Source organism: Danio aesculapii, chromosome 2 (assembly GCF_903798145.1).
Source record: "Danio aesculapii chromosome 2, fDanAes4.1, whole genome shotgun sequence".
NCBI classification, from domain to species: domain Eukaryota; kingdom Metazoa; phylum Chordata; class Actinopteri; order Cypriniformes; family Danionidae; genus Danio; species Danio aesculapii.
The window spans coordinates 37,358,024-37,371,377 of NC_079436.1; the positions used below are offsets into that span (position 1 = coordinate 37,358,024).

Below are 13,354 nucleotides of genomic sequence, written 5' to 3' on the forward strand. Positions count from 1 at the left end.
AAAAAAAATCAGATTTTTTTCATAAAGTTTGACCAATTCACGATTTCGAGTTTTTTATTGTGTAACTAGTCAACTTAAAACATTATAACAACATGACTGAAGTAACATTCTCTTTATAAGTAACTTGAAAAACCATCTGGTTAAGGAACATTGTATTTTTATTGGCCATGCCATACTTAAATTGGTCAACAAGGTGTAAATAAATGTAAAACAAATTCACGAGTTAAATATCGTTGCAGAAGATTTGAATGAGACATCAAAGAAAATATTGTGCAATTTGAATTAAACATTATATACTTCTGTTCTGAATATAGTAAGACAATAACCAATGTAAACGTTACATCAGTCAACTCACAACGTTAAGCAAATTTACAACAGTTTAATAAAAAAAACACTTTGTAGACCATCGTGCAAACAAAGCATGTTGTTGATAAGTCACATGTAGCTGTTCTTAACAGGTTTCTTGAAAGGAAGACCAGTCTGTCTACTGTTTCAGGTGTGAAGTTGTGGATGTGGAGCTGGTACAAATACAAGCATCAGATGTGTGTCTAATATAAAATTATATATGTCTTCTATTTTTCTTTTTTCCACCATTTAATTACCTTGATAAAGTAATATGTCTTGACAATCCACACAGACGTGATTTAGTAAAGCGCGAAGACATGCATTATTTTAATTGTTGCATTAGTCTCAATGTAAATCCCCTCATCAGCCAGCACTGGAGCAGCATGAGAGAGTGGACCAAAGCGCAGCAAACGAAAGGTATTAACAAAAGAGAAATTCACAACTTAAATGCTTGTATTTGTTGTATTTGCACCAGCTTTGCAATGCACGTCCACAAGTTCATGCATTGGGTTAAATTAGGCTGTCCAGTCTCCCAGTGTTCAGTCCGTTACTACCATGGTTGAAACCCAGACAGGCAGTCAGGCAGCGTAATACAGAGAGTGGACCTAAGCGCATTGGTGCAATTAAAATGTATCTAATATTTTTACTTAAAAAGACATACATAAAAAATCAATTTCGATTCGAGTGATACCTCGATTTAATCCAAAATTAAATTGTCTTAGAATGTAAATTTGAATTAATCTTAACCCCCCCCCCCCCTCTCTCTATTTTCACATGCACAAAAAGTGTTTGGCCACACAGTGGTATAAATCATGTATGCTTCATTATGATTGCAACATCTATGACTTCAAGCAATAACATGATGCAATTATATCCAGTATGATGCAATAATTCCTTCTTAAATTGAGTTGCTTTCCCTCATAACCTATCCTCCTCCGTTCTCAAGTCAAGGGTCACATATAAAATTGGTATCAATATTTATTAATCGAACACTACTGTCAATAACTATTAGGTATGCAGTTTCAGTATGATGCGCTATAGTTTTATTAAAATGTGGCTTCTAAGTGCACGCCTTGGAAGGAACGCCAATAAGCTTAGTGTGCAAGTTTGTCATTTCCAATGGAGGAGCGTGAATTGCACAACGAGCAAATGGTGCACAAGCAGCGCACATGTTACGCGCTTTCATTTTCCAGGTACGCCTAGTTAAAAAAAAACATTTGAATTTTATAGAATGCCGCGAGCGCACCGCAATTCATGCAAGTAGGACTAACCAATCTGTTTCACACTTTGTATGGATTATAACCATTTCAGTAACAGCAGACTAATTACCTCAGACAAACACTGCAGCACTTTTTACTTTTCTCCATAAAAGTGCATCAGAGCTGTAGCAACGGTTTTTCATTTGTCATCCTTTGAGAAAACGGTTGATGGTCGCCTAGTTACAAGAGACGCCATAGTAAATGGGGAAGAAAACCACGTGCTCGTACCTGTCACTTCATGTGAATAACAACACATGCGAAAATGGGGGCTGTATACCAGCAGTGAGGAGATTGTATATAAAAAAGGATGCAAGGATGTAGCCAGAGTAGCTTTTTGGTTACTTTTCTTGTGCATCCCAGCCACTAGCTCCCAATCTGAAAGATTTTTAACATAGGGGGTAATACAGTCATTCAACTTCACAACTTGTAATGTTGCAGTATAGATTTGAACAATGATGGTTAGTTCCTTTACTTGAAAGCTCAGATTTGATTATCATTTGTTTTGTTTACAGAGTTTACTGTACCATTATTATTGACACCTTACAGATATTGATCTACCTTTATCAGTGCACACACTGTGTAACATTTTATTTATCAAGTTTAAGAGTCTCTTTACCACTTATGTTTATTTTATTATAAAAAGATCAGATATTTTAAATATTTTTGTTTTTGACTATTAAAACTCTTTGCCCTAGTAATGTTGGTAAATTAAAATAAAGTGGTTAAATAACAAAAAATCATAATAATATTCATAAATGTATTGTTAAAAAAATATTCTTGATTATTATCGATATTAAATTATATGAAACATGATAGTGATATTTTTTTTGCAATATCCCAGCCCTAATACTGAAACAAAAGCATATTTTGAAATCTAGAGCCCACAAACAGCACTGTTCACAATTTGTTGTTTTCAGAAATATCAAGTCAAAGTGAAGTGAGTTTCTCCTTAAAACAAGCAAAAGAATCTGCCAAAGATGCAAGCAAAAATAATCTTGTTTTCACTTTGAAACAAAAATGATTATCTAATAATTAAATATTAAAATAATCTAGTTTTGGTTAGCATAACTACCCTCAATATCTTTGTTATCTGAAAACAAACACTCCCTAAAATAACATCTAGTGAGCTATTCTGAGCTCGTAGCTTTGTTAGAAGCTTGTAGTGTGGCAAACTGCTCTTTTAACAGGGTAGAGTCATTTAACGACTTGATGTGTAGCCTGTAACTTGGGAAGCTACAGTTTCAAAATAGTTTCCTCAATATTGCCGTGGGTGCACAAGCAGTCAGACAGAATATATGACCCAGACTAAGCTTTGCAAATCGGATATGAGTGGCTACTCAAAGCTTATTAATTTTTTTTTAAATAAATACTATACTTGCTAATAAAATATAGCTAAGCCAAATGCAGTTCAAGCCAGGACTTAAACATTAAGCTACATACAGTGTTTCTGTTCTTTCAGTCAAACTACTGTTTCTGCATCCCAGCTGTGTTACTAATGTTACTAATGTGTGTAAAAAAAAAATTCTGTGCCGTGGAAAGCCCAGCCTTGTTCAGCACTGGCTGACAGCCTGAACAGAAGCCTCAACTCTAGATCCACTAAGAGATCTAACACAAAACATGGACTTTAGACTGAAAGCGAACTTCATAAGTTTAAAGGACAGGCAGAAAACTGTTCCCAAATCACCAATGTTCTTCCCATTTGTACTGTACACGATTACACGTGTGCCTTAAGAAAACCATTCAAGTATATCATCATCCTTCAAGGGTTCCAGTTTACCCTATTATTTGCCCATTTAACGGCTTAGTTCCCCTCAGGGCGGCTGTTGGGCATATTGAATTCGGGGCTCCTGCTGTATCGTCGTGCAGGATGACACTGGGTTATTCAGTTCATTTCAGTGAGGTTGGTTGTTAAAAGTGAGCATCAGACATTCAAAATTCCAAAAAAGGCCCTGAACTACAATCAGACTTTATTAATTCCTCAACAGCAATAGATTTAAATCAGTTTTACTGCTTCCAAGATTTAAAATATGCTCACTGAGCAAAGCAGCTCAAGAAAAACCAGTGCCAAGACTTTCAAAATATTCCAAATATGAAACAAAACCGCATTTGTACAGCTGCCAATGAAACTGCGGAAATCTGCAAAAGAGACTTTGGCTGCACGTCCCTGTGTAGTTACCACAGTGTCTTTTTTCTTGCTATCTCTTTCCCTCCTCCTCCTCTTTCAGAAGCAGCTGTGCGAAAGGCCTGCTGGTCTGACCGTGCTCAGTAACTTTCCTCTCCCTCCGGATCAGACACAGGGAATAGTGCACGGCTGCAGTAGCCGCAGATCACCTACAGACAGAATTAAGCAATGCAGCTCTGCAACTCCCTCCACGTGGATTGGGATTGAGGGCAAGGGACACAGTTGGATGCCTATTGAAATCCAGCAGCTGGACAGACATGCATGTAAGACAAAAGCTCTTAATGTGATTCAATGTTATGCAAAGACGCATATAGGACAGAGGGACCTCAGCAAATGACAGAGGGGGAGACAGAATGTGTGAGATCCTCCCCGTAGAGAGATTGATGAGCGTGGAAAACTCACCTTACTAACAGTTTAATCCTGCAGGGATTAGCGCTCGATTATGGAGCTTGTCAAACTGATACATTGAGCGGGAACACTCACGAACCTTACGCTAATACTAACATTAATAAATTGCATGAAGAAATTAAAAGGCTCAAAGAATCTTTTTAAAGTAAACAATGAATTAACCCTTGGGTAAATAATTACTCAAACCACTTGAGAAGAGAAACTTAAGAGTAAATGCTTACGCAAGAGGGTAATATATTTATTATATTATATTATATTATATTATATTATAGGTATATTATATTATATTATATTATAGCCTTGGCTGTGTCAGTTGGCATTTCTGTGTGGAGTTTGCATGTTCTCTCCGTGTTGGCGTGGGTTTCCTCCAGGTGCTCCACTTTCCTCCACAAGTCCAAAGATATGTGGTATAGTTGGATTGGGTAATCTAAATTGGCAGTAGTGTATGTGTGTGATTGAGTGTGTATGGGTGTTTCCCAGTGATGGGTTGCAGCTGGAAGGGCATCCACTGCGTAAAACTATGTGCTATATAAGTTGATGGTTCATTCCACTGTGGCGACTCCAGATTAATAAAGGGACCGAGCCAAAAAGAAATGAATATTATATTAAATTATATTATATTACACACATTCCTATACATATTCATCTCACAAAACATTCACTATGCTGTATGTATTAAACACTTTAAAAATAAGCAAATTATTTCTGTGACAGATCATTTTTTTCAGGTGAAAGCATATGATTCATTAATATACATAATAAATGTCAATATAGAAGCTTAATTCCAAAATAATTAGCATTAATATTAATTTTAATAACAAGTACACACACCAGTACCAGACCAGTGTAGCACCATTCTGTGTGTTTTTTATGCAGCATTACACTGATAGCAAGTGATGCAAGCGGTTATGAATTCAAAGGCTCTCCTTTCAAGACAATCTGATCACAAGTGGTCACAGGAGACACATCTGAGTTAAATGTCAATGCCAAGTGTAAACAGTAATGTGTATCGGCCGACCAGCTGTGATTGGATGAACCATGACGAATGTCAGTGGCCTAGTTTTTATCTGGTATTATGTTGCTAAGGCACTGAAACATAGTATAACATAGTATCCGTAGTAAGTTTATTTGAAATGGAATCTATATGATTATTTGAATACTTCTTTTAATAAACTGCACAGATATTACATGAATAAATATATGAACATGAGTAAAAGTTTTAAAGTGTGTTACGCTGCAGAACACGGCTGACACTGAGATTTTGTGTACTAATTTGACTATGAATCTCTTGATATATAGACATGAACAGTGCCCAGATACAATGTTTTTGGGCATGTTGCAACATGTATGATGAAAATGAGACTAGGTTTATTGCCAAAATTAGCAAGTGCCAAATGGCTGAGAAACCGCTCAGAGCTGAATAGAATGTACACACTTTGCACAGTCTGTCATTTTTTTCTGCTAATTTCACAAAACAATATCTAAAACAGCACTTCATACATTAAATAGCTTAATAGATAAATAAAATATCTCCTGCAGTCCACACAAAAAAACACCACAAGGTCTGTGCAACATACACAAATCAAAGCTGTTTGAAAACAACCTTCATACAGTATCTGTTCTTGGGTGCTCTGTGGTTTAATACAGTTGCTGCAGTATTGGACCTCTGACCACAAGTTCTACACCACAGACCGAGCAGCAGGCCAGGACTGATTCTATCATTAGACAATGCTTTTTAATCCCTGCAATTGGTCAAAAACTCCATTCCCAGTTGAACAACTGCAACTTACCAGATGTGAGTAAAAGTGGCCCGAACAAGGATTTTATCAAGGTACTTAACAAGGACTTCAGCTTATCCTTCCTCCTGCATTCATCACCTCCAGGTAGTTTGTCCCTCAACTCCACAAAAAAAATAATAATAATAAATAAAAATTGTCTGTTATTCAAAACATAAGGAGTTTGTACACTATTGAAGATTGTGATTGGGGTCAATATGATTTTTCAATCCTCTTTTACTTACGAGAGCTTTTACTTGATCAACTGCAAAGGGTAACACTATTTGAAACATTATTAAACGTGTTTTAATGTATTTTTCAAATGACATTTATTCCTGTTATTAAAAAGCAGAATTTTCTGCATTTTATTATTATTGGTCAAACAAATTATTTAATGTAGTATATATGACCCATAAAATGTAAATATGTAATACAGATTTACATTTTATTTAGGATTTGTAGTTGCTTTTTTACCATTGAGTACTATCAGTTGTTTATTTAGATAGCTTAACAAGCACAGGCCAAAATAAATAAATAAATAAATAAAAACACTATTTCACCAATATTAACATTTTACTTGCTTAAAGTTAAGTGAAAAATTACTTATATTGACCTTATTCTTTAATGCAGAAGTGTGCTCGTTTTTGCGATTGTTTTAGAACTTCCGACTTAGCTGCCTATGGGAGAAATGACTAGGAATAATAAACGGTCAAACTACTTGCTCTACAGCAAGTGTTTTCATGACTATACAGACAAAGTAGAATAACATAAGAAAACATCAGTTTGCAACATCAAGCAGCAAAGCGAGCCATTTTTAACATCTAAAAATGAATGGAAGTGAATGAGACCGAAAGTCTCGAGCCAAGAAGATTTCAATGGCTGCGCCCGCTCGTACGCAGAGAATAAGGTGAATAGTTAAAGGTGCAGTTTGACACCTAGAGGTTGAACTAGGTATTGCACTCCTGGATCAAAACACATCAAAACTACGCAAGCGTAGATTGCCAGATTGATGCGAGTGTGCCTGACTATATCAAGCCTAAAGGCTGATTTGAACCGTTTTCCAACTAAAAGCCATGGCATGCAATAGAAGTAATATTTTCCATACTAAAAGAAATTTTTGTCCTAACCAACACCTGAAATAAAAGAAAGAAAGAAACAGCTTCTATATTTCTCACAGGTGAATACTGATAACCTCAGGTACACCTTGTGTGCGTTATTCATTGATAAATGCTAATTTTGTGAGTTTGAATGCCATTTTACCTGACATTTATTGTCATACTACTGAAAGCAGCAGGGGATAGTTCACCTCAGGTCTTGAGAATAAAATAAAGCGTTTCAAATTGAACTTTAGAACAGTGACTCAGTTCAAGCCAAGTTAACAAATATCAGTGATTCAGCATGTACATATAATAATGTTAAAGAGATTTAATATGTATTTATTAGCTCATAAACCTTGCCATTTTGCTAAGGTGCAGTGCAGTAATGTTATTCTGTGTCTCTGAGTGGCTGTATTTAAATTTCTGTCGTGTTTAGTCTAATGCAAACAGTCAAATTGCTTCTCACTGCAAATCTTGTCTCAAAGCATGTTGTTAGGACACAGTTTTACAATGTAACCTGCTCACCTAATGGTTACGTTGGTAATATTTATTTTATTTGCTAATAAATAACCACCTCATGTGGAACTCTTAATCTGCGTCTCATTTCGGAGGCTGGTACTGTCCACTGAAGGTCGCATTTCGGTCATGGGCGCATGCATTTAAGGGCCTTCCTGAATAAATTAATGAAATATGCTGTTTCCCACCAAGGCAACCCGGGGTGCTGAAATATAATTGGCTAAACTGGCAGTGGGTGGGTTAAAAGAACCAAAACAAAGACAATGCTTCGACATGTAACGCACATATTCAAAGCAGAATAACTGACTTCACCATTGTTTTTCAGATAAATAAGAATGTTCACTTGACATGTTTCTTAAATATCTGCATACATACTATGCTATTTTTATGCTTTAGAAGAGTCAAAAACTTACATAGAGCATCTTTAAATGTTTACTTACATTTAAATATGTTTTCTATGCAAATAAAATATGTGACTTTGTAATTTCTTGCTGAGAGCAAAATTGGGTGTCTCAACTTTGAGCAATAACTATGATGTGTAAAGCAATGCCAATATTAGAGTTACATTTTGGCACTGGAATGGCTTTAGCATGTTGCTGTGCTGTTTGGATGGTAGCTAGGAAACTGGCACAAATCAAAAGAACACCACTGTGCATCTATTCTGGTCACCACATATGACTCAGGACCATCTTCAAGGTAAAACAAAGAGAGTTCTGCCTGAAAACTAATTGCACACATCTGTACAAATGAACACAGGTAGACAGGAGATCGATCAAATCCATTAATTTAAAAAAAGGGGTTAACAAAGACCCTTTCCAAACCAAACAGGATCCTGCCTTCAAACACACACATGACACCAAGTTGCTGGTTCAAAGAACAGTTGCATGATGTTTCCCATGTGTTGCGTAATTATGCAAGCTAAAGGGCATTGCACCAATATGCAAAGTTCTTCCGTATGTTCAAACTCATCGTAGGTCGAGAAATTGACTACTTGACGCTGTAACCGGTTCAAGACGCAAAACCGATTCAGTCAGGTAGAAAACGCACAAACACCTACACAAAGCACCTCCCACATCCCAAACTACTGCACAAATAGAGCGGTTGCATCATAATCTGGACCATGGTTCATGCTTTGACACAGAAACTTGGCTTACTTAACTGTAGCCGATCACCTGACTTGTTGCTTCAAGCATGGTTGGTGTTGGCCATCTCTACAGCTGAAAGAAACCAGTGAATGTACTGCCAACACACTCTGACACACACACACAGAGGCCTGACAACTTTCCGCTCACTTCTCAAAACATCTCAAGACTCTATGGTAATGTAAATATTATTACCTTAATGCGCCAGTGAAAATGGAGAAATGAAATGATTATCGGATGACGGAGGGGAGGCGAATTCCTCTCGAGGGTGCAAGGGCATTCAGTGGGAGGGTTTGAAAGTAGGGAATGGCATTTGCCTGTATTATTCCATTGAACATTCAAGCACAGAAAAATGAAGATTCTTTTATGGAGATTAAGATTAATGAGAAGTTATTCTTTTTTTATTGCTGTCAATGCTTTTCAACACAATTAAGCCATATTCACAACAAGCATATTCATTTGTGTACATCCTGTGTGTTTTTAGTTAAAATACACGTAACAGCTTGTTATTTGATGTAATGACTTTTATTTTAAGTTACTTATTTTAGGCAAGGCAAGTTTATTTATATAGCACATTTCATACACAGTGGCAATTTAAAGTGCTTTACATAAACAGGAATAGAAAACAAGTATAAGAGAAATAAAAACAAATAATAAAAATGGTTAAAAAAAACTTATTTAAACTTATTTTACTTTTTTTATTTTTAATTTTATTTTACTTATGTTACTTAAACTTTAGGTTTGGACAACTTATACTACAGTTCTAAAGTGAAAGCATATCATCTGCTTTTGTCAACATGAAGTAATCTGTAATCAGAATATTGCCATATTCTCCTTATAAACAAATGATGTAAATACAAATGCCTACCTGCATACAAATGTTCATGTTTAAGCTGTGTTCTTGCTGTTATGATATATATTGTAAGGGAATGTCAACTTCATGAAAATTGACTTCTGAAAGCTCATATGTTTGCATCATCACAATGGCAGATGTTGCTTGGTAAAGGTGGCATAGGAGAAACATCTGGACGCCTCCACTTGCATGGTTCAAATTCGAACTTTAAAAATACAGTTTTGTTTTCAGTGCACTAACTGAGCAGTAAATGCATCTATTTATCAAGAATGTCATGTAAAATCTCCTGAAATTAAGCAATTAGATAAAAGTTCTCTCCAAGTGAGTAAACGCATAAATACTTGGGATGCACGCACCGAATTTTCGGCAACTAAAAATTATCAACCGAAAATGGTATTCTCTATACGAGCCAAACATATTAAGCTGTGTTGCACTGAACTGTGCATTTCTACGTAGTAATTATTCCTGCTGCTGGCAATAGCGCTACTGCGCTGTCATGGCAACGCTGCTAAAAATGACCCCATCTCGACCTTCACCGTCAATAAAATGTTGCTATTTTATTAGCTTGGGTTTTTCGAAATCGGTGTAATCTAAGTCAGGGGTGGGCAAACTCTGTCCTGAAGGGTCAGTGTCCTGCAGTTGTTGCTAGATCAGATACGACGCCCGAAAGTTAACAAGAATTATTTATATTATTTATTAAATTTACCATTTAGGGCATCACGGTGGCGCAGTGAGTAGCACAATCGCCTGACAGCAAGAAGGTTGCTGGTTCAAGCATCGACTGGGTCAGTTGACGTTTCTGTGTGGAGTTTGCATGTTCTCTCCGTGTTTGCGTGGGTTTCCTCCAGATGCTCTGCTTTCCCCCACAAGTCCAAAGACATGTGGTATAGGTGAATTGGGTAAGCTAAATTGTCCATAGTGTATGTGTGTGAATGAGAGTGTATGGGTGTTTTCCAGTGATGGGTTGCAGCTGGAAGGGCACCCGCTACATAAAACATTTGCTGGATAAGTTGGCGGTTCATTCCACTGTGGCAACCCCTGATTAATAAAGCAACTAAGCTAAAAAGAAAATGAATGAACGAATGAATTAATTAAATTTCCCATTTATTGTATTTTATTAACGTCTACCCCAGCCCTAAACCCAAACATCACAATGTAAAAACAGTCGTACCTAGTGTTATTTATGTTATTCCTTAAATTACCCCATAAATTGTATTTTAATAACAATTTTATTACCACCAACCCAACACTAAACCCAAACATCACAGTACAGTAAAAATCTTAATTATTGTTTTACAGTGTTACAAAAATTATGCTATACTGATGTGCGTGTCCGCAGCTGTATCCTATCTAGACTTTAACGTGTCCTGCATAGTTTAGCTCAAACACACCTGAACATGCTAATCAATGTCTTCAAGATCACTAGAAATCTATAAGCAGGTTGTTTGATAGTAGAGTTGGAGCTAAACTGTGCAGGACACCGGCCCTCCAGGGCCGAGTATGCCCACCCCTGATCCAAGTTATGGAATTAAATTTAAAAAAACTTCTAAAATTATAATATTTAATAAAATAACAATAATGAATTTCCGTTTGGTTTCAGTTTGAGAAAGTGCATCCAATTTTTTTTACTTTATTTAAGCTTGTGTTACAGTTTGACTGATTCATACGTGATTAATAGAGGTTTCCTTTTGTGATTTGGTGCGACTGCATTCACATCAGAAATGAAACGTACCAAAGTGCACTTAAACTCAACCCCAAATCCCCCTTTTCACCTGGACACCGGCACACAAGTTCAGAAGACAACAAACACATTAACCCAAAGGTGTTCAAACTCAATTCCTGGAAGGCCGCAGCTCTGCAAAGTTTTGTTCCAGCCCTGATCAAACACAGCTCACCCAAATAATGAAGGTGTTCATGACTCTTTTGAACACCTTGATTATTTGGATCAGCTGTGTTTGATAGGGGTGGAGAAAACTATGCAGAGCTGCGGCCGTCCAGAAATTGATTTTGAGACCAATGCATTAACCAAACAACCTGAACTATGTCAAATGAAACCTGATGTTCACCAAAAGTGTGCAACCACCCTCAGTTTGCACTCTCTGTGTTTATCTTGGTGTTTTCTAAAGTGCTCCAACAATTATTGCAGATCGAATATCCAACCTTTTATGCTCACTCCTATTTAAACACAAGTAAATCTCAAATTAAAGGCTACATACTTCTTTGGCAGTACTTCTGGTTCCAGCAGCGCTCGCTGAAGTCGCCGTTGATGGTGGTGAGGGGGCATGTGGTTTTGCCCAGAACCGTGCCGGGGCAGATGTCTCCACACTCCCGATCATTCTTATTGGCCACGATGTAGTTGTCCTCCACCGAGTCCAGGATCATGGACCAGTCGAGGGTGGAGAGGTAGCAGAGGTCGGGGTTCTTCTCCACGCGTACGGCTCCGCGGGTGATGTTCATCAGGCTGTGAAGGCCGATCTCCTTCAGCTGCAGCATCTCAAACAACACCAGCGCATAGTTGAAGAACAGATTATTGCCTCGCACCACTGTCAGGTTGGGGAACAGGTCACTGAGGCTCTCCAGGCCGTAAACACGAAACAGGAGCAGGTAGTCCGTCACTACCGTCAGCTTGGGGTAACTCAGGCCACGGAAATCCTCAGGTTTGGTGGTGAACATGAGCAGGATCTTTAAGTGGCCTTCGATCACCGTGCAGTTCTCCAGCACCCGCAGGTTGGTCACGTTATTTCGGATGTCTTTACTTGAGCAAACTGCAACAACAAAGATGATGAGGAAATGTTAATTGGTAAAAATGGATTGCAGATGATGACCTTTAATTGAAAGTATTTTAGGCTGGAATGAGTGCAAATACAAGAGTAATGCAAAAATGTATTCTATAGAAGGCAGTAAAGGAGATCATAAAGAGAGAGCCATAAAAAATTATTTGTACTACATAAAGTTTTGTGTCGCACGGTTCAATTTTCTGTCTTTGAACTGATGCGTTCCATATGACACAAACATGGTTAATGAAGATAATAAAAGCTTGTCCCGCAGCTTTTCACATTCCAGTGCTGCTTTAGAAGTGCATGAGCTGTACAGCTGGAGAGATGCGTATCAAATGAATGGAAAACACCCAGCGGTAATAGGACAATATTGATGAATGGGTGAATAGATAGATTGATTAATTTTTACATATAAATCATTTCTACATCAAATGATAAATAAGTGCATTTATTACTATTTCATCAATTTGAGATTTTTTCACTAATGATTTTCATAATAAGGGGACATAAACTTCTGATGTTTGAAAGTCAAATACAGTTGAAGTCCACCTTTGAAAGGAAATTTTCACAGTATGTCTGATAATATTTTTTCTTTTGGAGAAAGTCTTATTTGTTTTATTTCGGCCAGAATAAAAGCAGTTTTAAATTTTTTAAACACCATTTTAAGAACGAAAATATTAGCCCCTTTAGGCTATTTTTTTTTTCGATAGTCTACAGAACAGACCATCATTATACAATAACTTTCCTAATTACGCTAACCTGCCTAGTTAACCTAATTAACCTAGTTAAGCATTTAAATGTCACTTTAAACTGTATAGAAGTATCTTGAAAAATATCTAGTCAAATCTTACTTACTGTCATCATTGCAAAGATAAAATAAATCAGTTATTAGATATGAGTTATTAAAACTATTAAGATTAGAAATGTGTTGAAAAAATCTTCTCTCTGTTAAACAGAAAAGGGGAAAAAAAAATAAACAAGGGGCGAATAATTCTGACTT

General features: G+C 36.8%; 1 protein-coding gene across 1 annotated transcript in view; it reads right to left on the bottom strand.

Moving 5' to 3' along the window:
• The window catches only part of insra (insulin receptor a), a 95,634-nt gene that overhangs the window by 65,039 nt on the left and 17,241 nt on the right, over window positions 1-13,354 (bottom strand). Inside the window, exon 2 of the mRNA XM_056478596.1 lies at window positions 11,794-12,342. Within this exon, the coding sequence (XP_056334571.1) occupies window positions 11,794-12,342 (549 nt within the window). The remainder of the gene's footprint in view (window positions 1-11,793; window positions 12,343-13,354) is intronic.